The sequence below is a fragment of the Gossypium hirsutum genome, chromosome A06, assembly GCF_007990345.1.
Source record: "Gossypium hirsutum isolate 1008001.06 chromosome A06, Gossypium_hirsutum_v2.1, whole genome shotgun sequence".
In the NCBI taxonomy this organism is placed as follows: Eukaryota; Viridiplantae; Streptophyta; class Magnoliopsida; order Malvales; family Malvaceae; genus Gossypium; species Gossypium hirsutum.
Genome location: NC_053429.1, coordinates 20,506,742 through 20,528,369, shown reverse-complemented (window position 1 = coordinate 20,528,369; position 21,628 = coordinate 20,506,742). Strand labels below are relative to the sequence as shown.

At 34.2% G+C, this 21,628-nt stretch overlaps 1 protein-coding gene across 1 annotated transcript; it reads left to right on the top strand.

The window, feature by feature from the left end:
• The first annotated feature begins 10,457 nt into the window (after positions 1 to 10,457).
• Positions 10,458 to 11,155, top strand: LOC107952190 (uncharacterized). The gene is made up of 2 exons (XM_016887470.1): positions 10,458 to 10,569; positions 10,782 to 11,155. The coding sequence occupies exons 1-2, from the start codon at positions 10,458 to 10,460 to the stop codon at positions 11,153 to 11,155; spliced, it is 486 nt and encodes a 161-aa protein (XP_016742959.1).
• The last annotated feature ends 10,473 nt before the right edge of the window (positions 11,156 to 21,628 follow it).

Here is a 21,628-nt window from a genome sequence, read left to right as displayed (position 1 = left end):
TATAATATTGTTGTTGAAATAGCAATAGAAAATGAAGATTTTAAACATATATCTATTGAGGAATGTAGAAATAGAGAAGATTGATCAAATTGAAAAGAGACAATTTAAGAATAGATGAATTCACTTGCTAAATGTGAGGTTTTTGAATCTGTAGTCCAAACACCTAAAGATGTCAAACTTTTAAGATCTTAAATAGGTATTTGTGCCAAAATAAAATGATTAAAATGATTTCGTATAATATAAAGCACAAGTCATGCACAAGGATATTTGAAAATGCTCGAAATTGATTATGAAATGACTTACTCTCATGTGGTGATGCAATAACATTTAGATATCTTATCAGTCTACCAATGTGTAAAAAAATTGATATGTATCTAATGGATGTTTGTTACAAACTTTATTTTTTGCGTCACTTGATAGTGACTTTATATGAAAATCCCTAAAGGATTTAAAATCCCAATAGGATACAAAATTTCTTGTGAAAATTGTTTGATCAAATTAAATAAATCCTTACATGGATTAAATCAATCTGAATGCGTGTAGTTCAATCGTCTTAACGATTATTTGTTGAAAGAATATTGTAAAAGCTTTTCAATTTGCCCAATAAAAAGATCTGGATTTAAATTTGTAATAATCATTGTCTAAGTTAATGATTTAAATATTATTACAACTCTAGCATGTACCAAAACATTTATAGAATGAATTTGAGATGAAAGATCTTGAAAAAATAATGTATTATCTTGACTTGTAGATAAAAAATTTAAAATATGATATTCATGTCAATCAGTCATCTTATATAGAAAAAGATTTTAAAGAAATTTTATATAGATAAAATACATCAATTAACGTCACATTTGGTTCATTGAAATATAATAAAGTTGGAATTGAATTATTATTCGATGGGAATGAAATAGAGAGGTAATAGATATTACATTGTTTGGTTGGTTGAATGGAATAGACAAGTAATAATATTAATTATTTGGTTAAATAGAATAATGTTATGGAATTAGTAAGGAATAAGGATAAAATGACATTATTTCCCTTAAACTAAATCAATTATATTTTATTTATATTATTATTAAATAATTATAATAATTTTATTTCATTATATTTATGAGTAAATTATAAAAAATATTAAAAATATTTTCATAAATTACAATTGAAAATATTATTCTTTAATACAAATTATATATTATTTAATTATTTCAAAAGCATTTTATTAAAACATAATAATTTATATTTTAAAAATTTATGCAAAATTGAATTGAAAATAATTTTAAAAAAATACATTTGTATAAATTTATAACATTCCTAGGTATAAATAATATTAATTTTAAATATATTTAGCCAAAAAAATATATTTGTTGTATTTCTATATTCAATTCAATATATAATATCATTTTAAAATATATTTAATAAAGCATTATTTTATTTATTTTATCCATATTCTCTCTCCCTCTAGTCTTTCTCTATTAAATTTTTTTCTTTCTCCATAAAAATGTTCATCCTATGTCGTTGTCCGTCGCTTGCAATTGTCTGCTACCAGCTTTCTTGCCACCAACCAACAATCATTGCTTCTCAAGATATTCATCTTCATAACAATCTGGACCCATTTTTCTTAATTTTACATTTTTTTAAAAAGCAACATTTGAATTGTTAATATATAAAAAGTTTTCATCCTCTCTATATTTTATATTTTGGTTTTATTTTTTCTTTATATATTTTAAGAGTATAATTTTATTATAAAAAAAGTAAAAAAGATAAAGTGACACCAAAAATCAAAGTCTAACAGTGCACCATGTGAGAAATCCTAGACCTTTTCCTAGCTGATATGTTTTTTTTTATTCAAACATCTAGAGATTTTTGTTGAAATATGACTTAGAAACTAGTTAAATGGTGAAGGGTGATTTGGGAAATAAAATCTCTACCATTTTTTGTGAAAGCAATGAATTGGCATTCTGAAAGGGGATGTGGGAATGTCCATTCGATGATTTTGTCAAATGAAACCTGAAAAAGTTATTTCGTTGAATACCAATACACTGAACCAAACTACGGAATAAGGATATGGTATTGAATCACATGTGATTTAGTTGGTTATCACAACCAACCAAACACATTGTAAGTGTTGGAATCTAATTCCCTTAGTATAATGATTATGTCTATGTAATTGCAATTTTTTGAACAAATTGGTTTAGTAAAACTCCATCATTATCATTAATATCTTTGCATAATATCTTTTTACATGCAACGCAAAATGAAAGCAAATATTGACTCATTGGTTCTCTAATGTTTAAATAATACTAAGCAGTATTATGGGGACATATCATATGCGAGAAGACAACTTATAGTAATAGATAATCTAAACATGTCCTTAGTCTATGAAACATTGAGCAAGTCAATTTTAAGACTAATATATTACATATCAAGTCTAAATGGGGAGATACATTGTCTTAGGTATCAGAGCAGACAACTCTCAGAAGATAGAGACATAGATGTGACTGATTAGACTAGCAGTACATTGAACATGATCCAAGTAGCATAGATCTTAGATCCGTTTATGGATATATTCACTTGTGACGTTCATAGTGTAATTTACCTCAATCTCAAGTAAATGACAAAATATGTGTGCGTGGCTTGTATACTTTGATGTATTAATAGCCTGCGATCAATTGGTAATAGAGCCAAAAGTTGGTACATTGGGTATGTGACTTTTGCATGACATAGCTTCACTTACAATAGTGAATCTATAACCCAATAAAAGGGTAAATGATATCCTTTCGTCGGTATTACATGATAGATGAAAAGTAACATTTTCACAAGTCATTTGTCTTAAGTTGAATGATTTAATTACCATTTGTTAGTAAATAGCTTTTCATGAAAGAATATGTAATGGTTACCATGAGATAAAATAGAATCATATTAGGAGAATGAATTTATCTCAAAAAGGTTAAGGATGTCCTATGGGGGTAACACACATATGGCAATGTCATTAGACAAACACTTGATGGAGTAGCTTTAGTCATGGTATATAATAGGGGGCCCTTAATTATGGTGTTTTACTGGAATGACTCCATGATTAAATAATGTTGTAATTAATAGATGAAGAGTCGGAGCTTAATTATAAATTATTTGAGTCCTAATTATATATGTCCAATCTGTCCCTACGCTAGCTCGATACAACCTTGATGGTTTGCATTAATTGATGAAATGAAAAATGTTAAACAACAAATTAAGAGAAATAGATCGCATGTATCACTATCCGAACTGAATGCATTTTCTCTCCATAAACAAGAGATGACTTGGAATAATTTATATATTCAAATTATTATTCAATTAATCAAAAATTAAATAATTGAAGTTCGAAGTAAAAATTAAATTAATTAAGTCATCATAGTTTTTATAAGAACAATATTAATTAAATTAGTTTACTCACATATTCTAATACGATAAAGTCATCATGGTTTTAACAAAATTAGGATTGGGTTAGAAAAAATGTAATTAGTATAATTAATTATTTTAATTAATTAAATGAATTAATAATATTTTTGGGCATATGAAAATTTGTTAACCAGATTTGGATAAATTATATGAGTTGATTTAAAGACTAGATAATACATATAATTGACCTGATACATAACAAGTCCCGGTAGGCCCACCTTGTAATAGCTCATTTTCAGTAGTGTCGAAAAAAATGGTTTCGGGACCACAATTTTGACCAATGAGTCTTTAAATATTATTTATTTAATATCTACAAGATTATTAGAGTGTCATATTAAAGTTTGGTTCGGTAATTTTGATGTTTGGATATTTAATTAAGGCAAAAGGACTAAAATCATAAAAGTTGCAAAAGTTAATCGATATTAATTTATATGTGCTAATTAATTATAAAATCATGATTGGAGGGTTTTATGTGAAAATTAGACCATATTGGTTATAGTGGATGGTTAAGGAGTAGTCATTTAAGAAATTTGAGTTAAAATTAAAAGTTGAAATGGTAATTAAATAATTGATTAACATAAAAAAATAGAAGTAAAGGTATCATCTTCTTCATTTTCCTTGCATGTAAGTCAATTTTGATCCAATTTTTAGTAATTTTTATGTTTTTGAGATCATTGTAACTTAACCTAGCTAGTCTAGGGACTATTTTGTAAAATTGTTATAGATTTGAAAAGTTACCATTGATGAATTTGAAGTTTTTAGATTTTAAATGGTTGAGCTTGAATAGTTGTTTTCATATGAGATTGTTTTGTAAAGTTATTTTAGTTAGTTTTAAGTTTAGGGACTAAAATGATAAAAGATTAAATTTAGCATGAAATTATAGTAAAATTTTATAAATTGTGAGCTGTATAAGATTAAAGGTGAATTTGGCCTAAGGGTTTTGGGCTTAATTGTGAAAAATGTGTAAGTTTTGGTTTTAAGGACTAAATTGAATAAAAGATAAAAGTATAAGAAAATAATGTAAAATATTATTAAAGGGTCAAATGCATGTTTAGATGTTTTAGGGTATTTGAAATGGTTAATTGAGTTAAACTATTATATAGATTAAGAAACGGATCAATAAGTCGATAAACACGGAAAAGGAAAAAATCGATAAGTAGTTTTTAGTGTGGTGTTTGTTGATGTTTCATTTAGGTAAGTTCGTGTTAGTTTTAATTTGATTGGTATTTACTTATGCTTGTATTTTTTTATAAATATATGGAAGTTTTGGTATGTTTGATATGAAATAAATGTTAAAAATGGCATATAATGACTGAATTGTCAATAATGATATTTGTATGTGATTGGAATGAATTGAGATATGTTATGAGATGACAGTTGGTACATGTCATTAGGGTGTATTAGGCACTGTGCTAGTGTTATATTTATCAGGTACTTTGTACCGGTGTTCATGTTGTATCAAGCATTATATTTCAAAGTTTAATTTATCAGGAACTATGTGCCAATTTTATATTTATCACGTACTATGTACTGGTGGTGGATACCATACTGATGGCTAGAATCTAGCATTTGCTGTGGATTATTGTAACACCCCTAACCCTTATCTGTCGCCGGAATAGGGTTACAGAGCATTACTGGAATTTACAGATCAATTACAAACAATTTTATATCATTTCACATTCATATCATAAACTTGTAATAATCAATCATATTGTCCCTTATGTGAGCCCTCGAAACTCAAAACACGCATTAGAATCAAGTCGGGACTAAAATGGGTACTCAAAGAATTTTTCGCGAAACTTCAAAAATTTTCCTAAGTGCAGGGGACACACGCTCGTGTGGTCAGGCCATGTGGCTCACACGGCCAATAGACACACCCATGTCACAGGCCGTGTGGGCATTCAAAATAGGGCACATGCTTATCTTCCAACCCGTGTTAATACCCATGTAACTCTTTGACTTGGGTCACACGGTCAAGTTACACGTCCATGTGCTAGGCCGTGTGAACATAAAAATTTGCATTAAATAGGTGCAAGGGTCATACGGCCAAGCCATACGCCCGTGTGCTAGGCCGTATGATTAATTCTAAGCATTCTGTTTTGAAAATTTAAAGAAGTAGGGGACACACGGCCAAATCATACGCCCATGTGCTAGGACATACAGCTGAGACACAACCCGTGTCTCTGCCTGTGTGGACAAAAATAGGCCATTTCTAATGCCACATTTCTCGCCCAAACTTGGCATCACCTAACCAAACATTTTTAGACATCAATAGACCATGATAAGGCATTCAACCAAACCAAAATTAAGCTTTATACTTAACATATTACCACAACCATTCAAAAATCTTTACTTACCAATTTTAATCCAACCATCAACATGTTTATAAATTATCCATCATTCAACCATACTAACTCACATTAGACTTGATAAGGCCATTACTTACACATCAAAACATGTTCATCACAAGCCATTCTAATGGCTAGTTACAACACTTATAAGCCTACATTAGCCAAATTATCCTATACATGCCATTATAACCAAAAGTAATTTACTATTTATACCGAAATGAGCTGAAAGATAGTGTGATAATACTTCGACCATCCTCCAACTTTTACGAGCTTTCGAGTACTATAAAACAAGGAAAATAAAATAGAGTAAGCATATAATACTTAGTAAGTCCGTATAACATGGAATTTAACTTACCATTTAATCACATTAAAGGTAAGCACACAAAATATATTCCAAACAACTTGGCCAAGAGCCTAAACACATATCCTTGTCAACATGTTAGTCATGTATTTCATAGAAATATTAAGGGACACATATGAGCTCATAACAATAAAAATGCCATATACATGTACTTTCTATATCTTGGATTCATATAACATGTACAAACCATTTCCATGTATTTCAGATATATTCAGTAATAATCTATTCTAAATCCATATTATCTCTGTAACATACCTAACCCATATCCGTCACCAGAATAGGGTTACGAGGCATTACCGATCAAAGCACAACATATAATATACATTTCTCATGCATGATTCACATTGTCCATTATAAGACTCTATGAGACCTTAAAACTTGCTTGGAAGAGGTTCGGGACTAAATCAATAACATTTGAAAACTTTGCGAAACTATTAAAATTTTCATGCATATAAGGATCACACGCCCGTGTGAGTAGGCCGTGTGCTTCACACGACCACCAGACAAGCCCGTGTCACAAGCCATGCGGAAACAGGGCATACATACTGAGTTGGGTTATACGACCAACCACACACCCGTGTGTCTAGCCCGTGTGCCTTTCAAAATGGTCACACACGCCTATGTGCTAGGCCGTGTACCCTTTAGGGGGTATACTGACTTATATCACACGACCGGTCACACGCTCGTGTGTGAGACTGTGTGGAGTATACTGACTTCAATTTAGTTTCAACACCAGGGGACACACAGTCGTGTACCATGATCGTGTGTCGTACACGGCTGAGACACACGCCCGTGTCTTTGCCCGTGTGGACAATAATAGACCATTTTCAAGGCCAATTTGCCACCCTTTTTCATGGTCACCTAAACAACCACAATGGTACCAATTCATCATATAATTAGGTAGCCTAAACATCCATTTTAATACACATTATAAGCCATTTCAAAATCAAGCATTCATTTACTCAAATCAATACCATTTGTACATTCAAACGCATACCAACTAGTATGATTCATTCCTCATTACTCACCTATTCAATCATATACCAAAGTACATATCATACTTATCAATACAACCTATTTCAATATGTATTTTTATTTACTACCATCAATCACACACAAAGTTTGACTCATAAATCATCTATTAGCCATTCATTTATTAAGTCCAAATTCATGCTTTTCATAAATAAATACTTATCATATACCAATGGACCAAATGATCATCTTGAACTATCACCATGTAAAATCTCGAATTAGGGCCTAGTCAGAACAATGGTTTTGAGACCACAAATCTGATATAGAAACAATCATTTTATGGATGTTACGAGGTCCATGATATATATGCATGCCTGTGTAAAAATATCGATGAGAAATTTTATCGATAAAGTGCCCAATTGAGTTATTAGGACTAAATTTCAATAAGTGAAAAACATGTGTTCTAGTTGATCTAAGGGCTTAATTGTGATGAGATTTGAAATTTGAAGTCCTTATTTGGCAATTAGACCATTATATGTCATTATGGACAAAAATGGATATAGGAGGGATAAAATAACAAAGTTATAATGGAAGGGCATTTTGGTCCATTAATTAATAAAATAATTAAAAGGGAAAAATAATCAAAATTTGCGTCCATCTTCATCCTCCTTGGCCGAATTTCACAAGAAGCTATAGCTAGGGTTTCTTTCATCTTTCAAGCTCAAAGTAAATGCATTCTAGCCCCGTTTTTAATGTTCTTTATATTTTTGAAATCCTCGTAGCTTGATTTAGCTATATCTACCTTTAATTTGAGCTAGGGTTCATGTTCAAAAACATGCCCATGAATGACATGCTTGTGCTTTGATGTCTAATGGAAAAATATGGATGTTTGAGGTGTGATAAACAATTTTTACTAGGTGATTTTTGGTGAAATTGATAAAAAGGACCTAATTGTAAAAGTTAAAGAAACTATGTGTAAATGTGTGAATAAATGAAAATGTGGGTTCGTATAAGAGGGAAAATGATTCGGCTAGGCTTGAATAATGAGAAAAATGGGTACTTTTCATTTTACGAGCCTAGAGGATATTTTGTAATTCTGTAAAATTTTAGGTGCAACATTATAAATTTGCCATCTCATGATTTTTGGACTAAAATGAAAGTGCGTGTATTAAATAAGCTAAATGTGCTATTATAGATCAAAAGGGACGAGGGATAGACATTGATCGAGGAAAAGGCAAGGTTGTGGACTAAATTGCAAATTTTCCATATTTTGCACCAAGGTAAGTTGTGTGTAAGTAATTCAACAACTCTAATATTACGTATTTAATATTTGACATTATATGACAAATGTATGTATGCTTTAATAAAATTAACTTGTGATGATCCAATGGAAGTTTAGTGATAACCTCGTCTCTCAGAAGCCCGAGTGACCCAAATGGATACTTAGGACTTGGATGTCATGACACCGTGCTAAATGTGCCTGTATAAGACCATGTCTGGGACATGGCATCGGCGATGATATATGTGCCTATGTAAAACCATGTCTGGGACATGGCATCGATGATGATTTATGTGCCTATGTAAGACCATGTTTGGGACATGGCATCGGCGATGATATGTGTGCCAGTGTAAGACCATGTTTGGGACATGACATTGACGATGATATGTGGATTCATGTAAGACCATGTCGGGGACATTGCATTGGTACTTTAATTGGTGTATGACAATCCCGAGTGTCCTTTAGTATTCCTGTGGTTCAACGGGCCATTCAAGATGTTGGGTTAAGAAGTGGAGTGATATGAGTAAGAATGTACAGTACAAGTTTGTACATAAACCTCATAAGTATTGAACTCGATTCATGATGGGAAATTTAGCATGCATAGAAAGGAGTAAGATAAGCTTGATGTTTAATGACATTTAATGTCAATTTTGACTATGTTCATGTGTGTAGTATGATATTGTGGTGATAATTGATAATATGTTTAATCCATGAATATCTTGACTTATGTTGTTATTTATTTACATGCAACTTACTAAGCCCTGTGCTTACCCTTCTCTCATTTCCCTTTTCTTTTAGCTTCGTCAAGCTAGCTCAGGGATCGTGGACGTCGGAGCTTGAGTCATACTATCAACAAATCTTTTGGGTTATAATTAGTTTACTAAATTTAAGTATGGCATGTATAGTGGACTTAGTATTTTGTTATATGTATCATATTTGTTAGCTAAAGTGATGACTCCTTTTGGTATATTATTCCATTTTGTATATGGCCATGAAATATGGCTCATATTGATTATTGGGTTGAAATCCCTAAATATTGTTACATGCATGAGATGTGTTATTACTTTTGTGATGTGTGCCAAATGGTTGATAAAATGTGGAATTTATGTTTGATTGATAAATGATGCCAATTGGTATGGTCACTATATAAATAAAGGTAAAGAAATGTATTGAATGAACTTAACAAGTCAATGAGTCCCAATTAGGTAAACTCGATATGAATTCATCATGCATGAGTTAAAGCTATGGATGTCTAAGTAACCCTTTTATGTCATGTTAACCACCATTGGCATATGAGTGTATGTTGGGGTTGTTAAGGGTGACAAGAGGGCTTGGAAAATAGTCTCAAAGTTGTCCACGCGGGTAGGCACACGAGCATGTGTTTAGGCCGTATGTGACACACGGTCAGCCTCATGGGCGTGTAGTCCGGCCGTGTGCCCCATGCACCTTAGTTTTACAAGTCAGTATGCATGGTAGTAAACACACTGGCAGAGACACGACCGTGTGTCTCAGCCGTGTGGAGGACACGGCCTTAGGACATAGGCGTGTGCCCAAGCCGTGTGAAGTCTGCATTTGAAATATGAAAATTAAATTCGCCACACGGCCTAGCACATGGGCGTGTGAGTTGGCCGTGTGATATTAAATTTATGCTGACGTCATAAACAGAAAGTTACACGGCCTGGGGACACGGTCGTATGACCCTGTTTTAAGAAAATTTTTCTAAAATTCACGATTTAATCCCAAAATGCCCCCGATGTATGTTTTTGGCGTCGTAGGCCCATATATGGGACGATATGCATGTTCTGGAATAAGTTTTAAATTTGAACAAAATTTTATGGCCTAGTTTTACATTGCAGTGTATGTTTAAGTCTGGTAATGCCTCGTATCCTATCCCGGCATTAGACACGAGTAAGGGAGTTACATTTATTGGTATCAGAGCTACAATTTAGTCGGTTCTAGGACTACGTAGTGAGTGTGGAAGTCTAGTTATGCATGCCATCGTGTATTATGATAGTGTGATAACTCCTGACAATTGAAATTGTGTTTTATATAGTAAATGGATCCTGAACGAGCAGTTGTTCACGATGTAAAAAATGACGTGCCTACTCCCACCAAAAGAGCAGTGCCAGCTGATAGTAGACCCGAGACGATTAGTAGAGGAGAAGGAGGCAGATAAGCCTTTCTCTACATGATGAATAATTGGTACACCGAGTTTGTTTGGGCAAACCCAGGTGTTCAACCTCCTCAGCCCCTCCTATTCCTCAGCCTACCCCTATAGCTCCCCAAGTTGTTGAGATGGTGAGAAAGGAAATGCCTCCGGTTGATCAAATTAGAAAGTAAAGAGCTGAAGAGTTTCGGGCTAAACTTGATGATGATCTAGAAAGAGTAGAGTTTTGGCTTAAGAACACCATCCGAGTCTTTGATGAGTTGTCATGCACACCGAAGGAGTGTATGAAGTGCGTGGTATCACTTCTAAGAGATTTCGCTTACCAGTGGTGTAATACCCTCGTATTGGTTGTGCCGAGGGAGAAAGTGACTTGGGAGTTTTTCCAAGAGGAATTTCACAAGAAGTACATCAGTAAAAGGTTTATGGATCAAAAGAGGAAAGAGTTCCTGGAGTTGAAACAGGGGAGAATGACAGTTACCGAGTATGAGCGTGAGTTTGTGAGGCTTAGGAAATACGTTCGGGAATGTGTATCAACCGAAGCCATCATGTGTAAAAGATTTGAAGACGGGTTGAACGAAGTCATCTGATTGTTGGTTGGGCACCTACGAGGACCTATGCCATTCGCGCTCGTGAAGTGGCCTTGTCTCCTGATGTAATTACGGGTACGTTTTCTATCTATGAAACTCCTGTTGTTGCTTTGATTGATCTAGGGTCTACCCATTCGTATATTTGAATGAAGTTGGTGTCTGGTATGAACTTGTTTGCTGAACCTACTGAATTAGTAGTAAAGGTGTCAAATCCGTCAGGGAAGTATGTGTTAGTTGATAAAGTGTGTAAAAATTGCCCTTTAATGATTAGAGGTCGTTGGTTCCCAGCTAATCTTATGCTAATACCATTCGATGAATTTGATGTAATTCTTGGTATGGATTGGTTGACCACTCCTGATGTGGTAGTGAATTGTGGAAGAAAGTTTATCAAACTGAAATGTGAGAATGGCAATATTCTTTAGGTTCAACCAGATGAATTAAATGGCATGCCTACAGTGATTTCTTCCATGTCTGCTCAGAGATGTATAAGAAAGGGGTACGAAGCTTACCTAGCCTTTGTACTGAACATTAAAGAGTCTGAGTTAAAGATTGAGTCAGTACCAATAGTATGTGAATATTCAGATGTGTTTCCGGAAGAATTGTCAGGGTTACCTCCTATTAGGGAAGTAGATTTTGGCATTGATTTGACTCCTAGTACTGCATCTATTTCAATTGCCCCGTATAGGATGGCCCCAATAGAATTAAAAGAGTTGAAGGTTCTATTACAGGAGTTAACTGATAAGGGTTTCACGAGACCGAGCTTTTCACCTTGGGGTGTTCTTGTGTTATTTATGAAAAAGAAAAATGGTTCGATGAGACTATGTATAGATTATTGACAGCTCAAAAAAGTGACAATAAAGAACAAGTATCCTTTTCCAAGGATTGATGATCTATTTGATCAATTGAAGGGAGCCACAATATTTTCAAAGATAGACTTGAGGTCCGGCTACTATCAGTTGCGGGTTAAAGAATCAGATGTGCCTAAACCTGCTTTTAGAAAGAGGTATGGCCATTATGAATTCCTCGTTATGCCATTTGGGTTAACAAATGCTCCTGGCGTGTTTATGGATTTAATGAATAGAATATTTCGACCTTATTTGGATAAATTTGTTGTGGTGTTCATCAATGATATTTTGATTTATTCAAGAGATGAAGCAGAGCATGCCGGGCACTTGAGAACTGTTTTGCAGATTTGAGGGAAAAACAGTTGTATGCCAAGTTCAGTAAAAGAGAATTTTGGCTTCGTGAAGTCGGGTTTTTAGGATATATTGTTTCTGGAGACGGTATTAGAGTTGACCCGATTAAGATTTCAGCCATTGTTGACTGGTAACTGCGGAAGAATATGACAGAGGTCAGAAGTTTTTTAGGCTTGGCTGGTTATTACAGACGGTTTGTTAAAGGATTTTCGATGATTGCCACTCTAATGACAAAGTTGTTACAAAATGATGTTAAGTTCAAATGGACAAAGAAGTGCCAACAAAGTTTTGAGAAACTGAAAGCGTTGTTGACTGAAGCTCCAGTGTTAGTTCAACCTGAGCCGGGAAAAGAGTTTGTGATCTTCAGTGATACATCCTTGAATGGTTTGGGATGTGTGCTTATTCAGGAAGGCTGAGTGATAGCCTATGCATCCAGACAACTGAAACTGCATGAGAAAAATTACCCGACACATGATTTATAGCTAGCCGCCATTGTGTTTGCATTAAAGATTTGGAGACACCATTTGTATGGTGAGACTTGCTGAATATTCACCGATCACAAGAGTTTGAAATACCTGATGACCCAAAAGGATTTAAGTCTTAGGCAACGGAGATGGTTAGAATTGATAAAAGATTATGAGTTAATAATTAACTGTCATCTGGGAAAGGCGAATGTTGTTGGCAATGCCCTAAGTAGAAAATCCTTGTTTGCTTTGAGAGCTATGGATGTTCGGTTAGCCTTATCAGACGATGGTGTTGTCGTAGCGAAGTTGAGAACTAGGCCGATGTTCCTTCAAGAAATTTGTGAAGCCTAGAGTAATGACAATGAATTGCAAGCCAAGAGAACTCAGTGTGAGTCGGGTTCTGAATCCAATTTTTGGGTTGATTCCAATGGTTGCTTGATGTTCTGAGATAGAATTTGTGTTCCTAAAGACACCGAATTAATTCATAAGATTTTGGATGAGGTACATAATGGTCGTCTGTCAGTACACCCCGGTAGTACTAAAATGTACAATGACTTGAAGAAAATATATTGTTGGGACGGTATGAAGAGAGATATTTCTGAGTTTGTTGCGAGATGCTTAATTTGTCAACAAGTAAAAGCTGAACACCAGGTGCCTTCAGGATTACTACAGTCTATCATGGCTCCCGAGTGGAAATGGGACTTAATTACCATGGATTTCGTATCGAGCTTACCTTTGACACCGAGTAAGAAAGATGCGGTGTAGGTCGTTGTTGATCGATTGACGAAGTCGGCTCATTTCATCCCGGTATGTACCGACTACTCGCTTGATAAACTGGCTGAGCTATATATTTCTAAAATTGTAAGACTTCACGGAATACCCTTATTGATCATATCGGATAGAGATCCGAGGCTTACCTCACGGTTTTGGAAAAGGTGGCAAGAAGCCTTGGGCACGAGGTTGAGTTTTAGTACTGCTTTTCACCCACAAATCGATGGCCAATCCGAGAGAGTGATTCAAACCTTGGAAGACATGTTGAGATGTTGTGTTCTAAAATTCCAAGGTAGTTGGGAAAAATACTTACCTTTGGTTGAGTTTGCCTATAACAATAGTTTTCAGACGAGTTTAAAAATGGAACCCTATAAAGCATTGTATGGCCGAAAGTGTCGAACTCCCTTGTATTGGACAAAGCTCAAGAAAAGTAAATTGCACGGGGTTGACTTGGTTAAGGAAACCGAGGACAAAGTGAAATTAATTAAAGATTGTTTAAGAGAGACATCGGATAGAAAAAAGTCTTATGCGAATTTGAAAAGAAAAAATGAGTTTCAAGTGGGTGATAAGATATTTTTGAAAGTATCCCCATGGAAAAAGGTTCTGAGATTCGGCAGGAAGGGCAAGTTAAGTCCTTGTTTCATAGGACCTTATGAGATCACCGAAAGGATAGGACGAATAGCTTATCGGTTGGCTTTACCACCAGAATTGGAAAAGATCCATGATGTATTCCACATGTCTATGTTGTGGGCTATAGATCGGACCCCTCACATGTGATATCACCGACGGAAGTTAAGATTCGACCAGACATGACTTATGGTGAAGAACTGATAAAGATATTGGATCGGAAAGTCAACTAGTTGAGAAACAAGAATATCACCTTAGTAAAAGTGTTATGGCATAGGCATGGGATAGAGGAGGCTACATGGGAGCCCGAGGAAGCCATGAGAAATCAATATCCGCACTTATTTACCGGTAAGATTTTCGGGGACAAAAATCCCTAAGGGGGGAGAATTGTAACATCTCGAATTAGGGCCTAGTCAGAATAGTGGTTTCGAGACCATAAATTCGAGATAGAAATAATCATTTTATAGATGTTACGAGGTCCATGATATATATGCATACCTGTGTGAAAATATCGATGAGAAATTTTATCGATAAATTGTCCAATTGAGTTATTAGAACTAAATTTCAGTAAGTGAAAAACATGTGTTCTAGTTGATCTAGGGGCTTAATTGTGATAAGATTTGAAATTTGAAGTCTTTATTTGGCATTTAGACCATTATATGTCATTATAGACAAAAATGGACACAGGAGGGATAAAATATCAAAGTTATAATGGAAGGGCATTTTGGTCTATTAGTTAATAAAAGAATTAATAGGGAAAAATAGTTAAAATTTGTGTCCATCTTCATCCTCCTTGGCTGAATTTCACAAGAAGCCATAGCTAGGGTTTCTTTCATCTTTCAAGGTTAAAGTAAGTGCGTTCTAGCCCCATTTTTAATGTTCTTTATATTTTTGAAACCCTTGTAGCTCGATTTAGCTATTTCTACCTTTAATTTTAGCTAGGGTTCATGTTCAAAAACATACCCATGAATGACATGCTTGTGCTTTGATGTCTAATGGAAGAATATGAAGGTTTGAGGTGTGATAAATAACTTTTACTAGGTGGTTTTTGGTGAAATTGATAAAAAGGACCTAATTGTAAAAGTTGTAGAAACTATGTGTAAATGTGTGAATAAATGAAAAATGGGGGTTCGTATAAGAGGGAAAATGATTCGGCTAGGCTTGAATAATGAGAAAAATGGGTACTTTTCATTTTACAAGCCTAGGGGATATTTTGTAATTCTATAAAATTTTAGGTGCAACATTATAAATTTGCCATCTCATGATTTTTGGACTAAAATGAATAGTGCGTGTATTAAATAAGCTAAATGTGCTATTATAGATCAAGAAGGACGAGGGATAGACCTTGACCGAGGAAAAGGCAAGGTTGTGGACTAAATCACAAATTTGCCATATTTTGCACCGAGGTAAGTTGTGTATAAATAATTCAACAACTCCAATATTACGTATTTAATATTTGACATTATATGATACATGTATGTATGTTTTAATAAAATTGACTTGTGATGATCCAATGGAAGTTTAGTGATAGCCTCGTGTCTTAGAAGCCCGGGTGACCTAAAGGAATACTTAAGACTTGGATGTCATGACACCGTGCTAAATGTGCCTGTGTAAGACCATGTCTAGGACATGGCATCGATGATGATATATGTGCCTGTGTAAAACCATGTCTTGGACATGGCATCGACGATGATATATGTGCCTGTGTAAAACCATGTCTAGGACATGGCATCGGCGATGATATATGTGCCTGTGTAAGACCATGTCTGGGACATGGCATCGGGGAAGATATGTGTGCCAATGTAAGACCATGTATGGGACATGGCATTGACGATGATATGTGGATTCATGTAAGACCATGTTGGGGACATGGCATCGGTGATGATATGTGTGCCAGTGTAAGACCATGTTTGGGACATGGCATCGGTGATGATATGTGTGCCAGTGTAAGACCATGTCTGGGACATGGCATCGATGATGATATGTGGATTCATGTAAGGCCATGTCAGGGACATGACATTGGTACTTTAATTGGTGTATGACAATCCCAAGTGTCCTTTAGTATTCTGGTGGTTCAACGGGCCATTCAAGATGTTGGGTTAAGAAGTGGAGTGATATGAGTAGCAATGTACGGTACATGTATGTATGTAAACCTCATGAGTATTGAACTCGATTCATGATGGGAAATTTAGCATGAGTAAAAAGGTGTAAGATAAGCTTGATGTTTAATGACATTTAATGTCAATTTTGACTATGTTCATGTGTGTAGTATGATACTGTGGTGATAATTGATAATATGTTTAATCCATGAATATCTTGACTTATGTTGTTATTTATTTACATGCAACTTACTAAGCCTTATGCTTACCCTTCTCTCCTTTCCCTTTTCTTTTAGCTTCGTCAAGCTAGCTCGGGGATCACGGACGTCAGAACTTGAGTCACACTATCAACAAATCTGTTGGGGTATAATTAGTTTACTACATTTAAGTATGGCATGGATAGGGGACTTAGTATTTTGTTATATGTGTCATGTTTGTTAGCCAAAGTGTTGGCTCCTTTTGGTAAATTATTCTATTTTGTATATGACCATGAAATATGGCTCATATTGGTTATTGGGTTGAAATATCTAAATATTGTTACATGCATGAGATGTGTTATTACTTTTGTGGTGTGTGCCAAATGGTTGATAAAATGTGTAATTTATGTTTGATAGATAAATGATGCCAATTGGTATGGTCACTATATTAATAAAGGTAAAGAAATGTATTGAATTAACTTAACAAGTCAAGGAGACTGAATTAGGTAAACTCGATATGAATTTATCATGCATGAGTTAAAGCTATGGATGTCTAAGTAACCCTTTTATGTCATGTTAACCACCATTGGCATATGAGTGAGTGTTGGGGTTGTTAACAGTGACAGGAGGGCTTGGAAAATAGCCTCAAAGTTGTCCACATGGGTTGACACACATGCATTTGTCTAGGCCTGTGTGACACACGTCAGTCCCATGGGCGTGTAGTCCTGCCGTGTGTCCCCTTCACCCTAGTTTTACAAGTCAGTGTGCATGGTAGTAAGCACACGGGCAGAGACACGGCTGGGTGTCTCAGCCGTGTGGTGGACATGACCTTAGGACATGGGCGTGTGCCTAGGCCGCGTGAATTCTACACCTTAAATGAGAAAATAAAATTCGCCACACGGCCTAGCACACGGGCGTGTGAGTTAGCCGTGTGATATTAAATTTATGCTGATGTCATAAATAGGCGTGTCAAGGGTACACTGACCCTATTTTAAGAAAGTTTTTCTAAAGTTCACGGTGCTCGTAGGCCCATATATGGGACGATATGCATGTTTTGGAATAAATTTTAAATTTGAACAAAATTTTTTGGCCCGATTTTACATGGTAGTGTATGTTCAAGTCTGGTATTGCCTCGTATTCTGTCCCGGCATTGGACACGGGTATGGGGTGTTACACACCAACCATACCAAATTATGTCATTACACAAGGCAAATTACACATCAAACATAAGTCATTAATAAGCCATATAAAATGGCCAAATATATCACAAAAACCTATATCAAAAAGACTCAAGCCTATACATGCCATATAACCAAGCCACAAAGTGTAAAAATACTGAAAATCAATAACCGGATAATGTGATGCGATCTCCGCCGACTTCCAACCGAGCGAATGTCCGAATCACTATAAAACATAGAAAAATAACACAAATTAAGCTATAAAGCTTAGTAAGCTCGTATGGTAATAAACTCATATTATTAAATAATTGCATTTAAAACCATTATTCAAAACATGATATAATTCATATGATTGCACCATTCTATCTCAAATTTATGCACATAGTTAATTAAGATTTTCATGAGTTTATTCATTCAAAACACATATGGTTTGAATACTTCTTATCAATTCATTCACATCTTCATATGCATAAGCAATTATATATATAAACTTTATTCAATTCCATTTCCATCACCTTTTCTTTAGCAAGTGAATTACGTGAAATATCATCAAATAACGATATTTCTCACACTATGTGCCATATGTATATTTAGTTAAAACAACTATAACTCATATCTCACGTATCATTCAATTCATACCTCATTATAGCTAGATAAACACATTTTGGCATGAAACATACTTATACATGAATCTTTCTCATACACTAAGAACTTACCAAGTTACCTTCATTTGATTCTCATATAGATTCTGTACGTACCTGTATCACTTAATTTGATTGTACTTTCATTCTCGTCTTGACTTTGCCCGTTAAACCATTCAGAATTGTTAAGGATACTCGGAAATCACAATAGCTCGTACAATGCCATATCCCGGATATGGTCTTAATGTTATCACATATCGATGCCTGTGTCCCAGACAGGGTCTTACACGAAATCGAATAACGATGCCAATATCCCAGACATTGTCTTACATGTAATCACAATACAATGTCAATGCCCTAGACATGGTCTTACATGTAATCATATCTCGGTAATCCTAATGTCATGACATTTGTATCCTATATTATTCCTAAGGTTCGTACGGGATTTTTGGATGTTATAACTGTGTCGATTCTTGTTCTTAGTTGCTCATTTGACATTCATAGCAATTCAATGAGAATTAAAAGTATATAATTCAATTCAATTCAATAATAAATAAGCATTTATAACAAAATTTAAATACATTTATTAGCATACGAACTGACCTCGTTCGCTGTAATGACGAATTAGGTCGACTAATCCAATACTTTGTTTTCCCTTGTTCTAGATCCAAATCTCATTTTTCTCAATCTACATAATAAAAAAATTTACTTCTTTAATCATTAATTCATTCAATTTAACACAATTTACATGTTGAAAAAATTACACTTTTGCCCTATTATTTCACATTTTTACAATTTAGTCCTTATCATTTAAAATTGCAAATTAATGCAATTAAGGACAAGCCCATGCTAGCCGAATTTTACCCAAACTACTAGCAACCCATATTTTTAGTTTATTCACACATCTAAAAATGAATTTTACACATTTCGCAATTTAATCCTTAATTTGCATTTTTGTCAAAATTCATTTTATAAAACTTGTATATCTAGCTTCAAACATGAATAAACTATCATAATGTAACAGCCCGATTTAGGGGCTAGTCAAAATAGTGGTTACAAAACAACTATTTTGAAGCCATAAAAATTATTTTAATATTATTTTATGTGTGATGGCATGACTATAAAGGTGCATGAAAAATTTGGTGAATTAATTTTAATGTTTGAGAGCTTAATTGCGAAAAAGGACTAAATCGCATAAAGTGCAAAAGTCCTATTTTGATAGCTAAGGATGTTAAATAGCTAGAAAATCAAAATTGGGGGTCTTTAAAGGGAAAAAAAACCCTAGGATGATGCTTGGCTGGCCATGAGACAAGGAATTTAATCTAGTCAAAGGGTTACGTGTATTGATGACTTAATGTTGTCCAGAAATAAAATAAAAGAAAAATGTTGTCATCTCTTTTTACCTTTCCTTCTTCCACCAAAAATTTCAGCAAGAATAGGGGTTTGAAAGCTTGAAAATTTCAGCCACTTAATCTCCTTACAAGTAAGTGGTTTTGATGACTTTTTTTTTTGATAATTTTTGTATTTTTGGAACCCTTGTAGCATGAGCTTCCAAATAAGGGGACTATTTTGCAAAATGGTTGAACGTATAGGGTTTTACCATGAGTGTGTTCATGTTGTTTTCTAAAATTTTATGGAAGAAAATGAGTTATGGTGGTGTAATAAATAACTTTTGTGAAGTAGTTTTCATGGAAACCCTAACTGGGGACCATTTTGCATAAGTTGAAAATTAGATGATGAATGTGAGAAATAATGGAAATTTTGGGTTGCTATAAGAGTAAAAAGGGTTTGGTTAGGCTTAAGATATGAAGAAGTTTGATAAAAATCGATTTTTGGACCTAGGGGTAAATGGTCATTTTGCAAAAGTCTAGGGGCAAAATGGTTATTTTGCCTAAATTTTTTTAAATTGTTGAGTACCTAGATTAATAACATGATTAAATGTGTGAATTTTCACCATTATAGATCAGGAATTACAAAATCCGAGCCTAGACCAGGGAAAAGCAAAGTAAGTGGACTAAGCCGAACTAGTCGTCTACATTTTGTAATTGTAACGCCCCTTACCCGTGTTCAACACCGAAACAGGGTACGAGGTATACCAGAACATAACACATACCATTAAACAAAACCAAGATAGAAGTATGTCATCCAATTAGATAATGTATCATTATAATATATGTCTTGAACAATATTAGCCAACTTCAATGGCTTTGTACAAAAGAATTGGTCAAATACTATAACCAATATTTTAAACCTAGGCAATTATGACACGTAACAAAACAACGAAGCCTACTATACATGCCATAATTCAAAATGTTTAGTTCAAATACCCAAAAGTATTGATAGTGCGGGCAGATCTTCAACGATCCTTAACTCCTATGCAAGCTGGACGACATAAGACAAAAGAGAGAAAAGAAAGTAAGCTTATAGCTTATTAAGTAAGTATACAAATAATAATTAAAGAATCTAATATGTTAACACAATAACTCAAGTGTATCTACTTTTAATTTCACTATTTACTCCACTTTGATCAAGCTGTCTCTCCTGCGTCATGTTCACTAAATAAATCATAACTCAAGTTACAAAACTCAAAATTCAAATCCGTAAAATTTTCCTAAAACTAGACTCATATTACTTCTTACTGAAAGTTTTATAGAATTTTTGGTCCAGCCAATTAGTACAGTTTATTAGTTAAAATTTCCCCTATTATACAGCTCGACAGATCTGACCTCTGTTCACTACGAATTGATTTTCTCCCAGTAAAAAAGTCAAATAGCCATGAAATTTGTTTCATTTAAAACTAGACTCAATAAGAAATCTAGGAATATAAACTATATTTCTTAATTATTTTTGTACAATTTTTAATGATTTATCAAAGTCAGAACAGGGGATCACATAGTCATTCTGAACAAGTCACACACAAATATAAATATCTAAAAATATAGGGTTCCTTTACTTGCTCTATTTCTCTTACATGAGAATAGACTCATTAAGATTTAATTTAATATCTCATTCAACCTCTAATTAAATTCCTAATATTTTTGGTGATTTTTCAAATTCTCATCACTGCGACTGTCCAAAACAATATTATTGTAAATTCACTCTTTCACACTTTCTTTGTATTAAACTCATTTAGCATACATATCACAATTCATTTTCACCACATTTCATACATCACAAGTATAGGTCCATGATTAAAATGTCACCGTAAAATCATCCCGTTGAATACTTTGGATCAATTCTCGATACTTGGTGGTTTCAGCATATAGCTCCACCCATCATATTTCATATAATTCGGCTCTC

What these genes read in the sequence shown, in the direction of transcription:
- LOC107952190 (XM_016887470.1), top strand. Translation starts at nt 10,458, where the DNA reads ATGGATCCTGAACGAGCAGTTGTTCACGATGTAAAAAATGACGTGCCT. An exon ending in GATTAGTAGAGGAGAAGGAG is followed by an intron (nt 10,570 to 10,781) that starts GCAGATAAGCCT and finishes ATGATGATCTAG; the next exon opens with AAAGAGTAGAGTTTTGGCTT.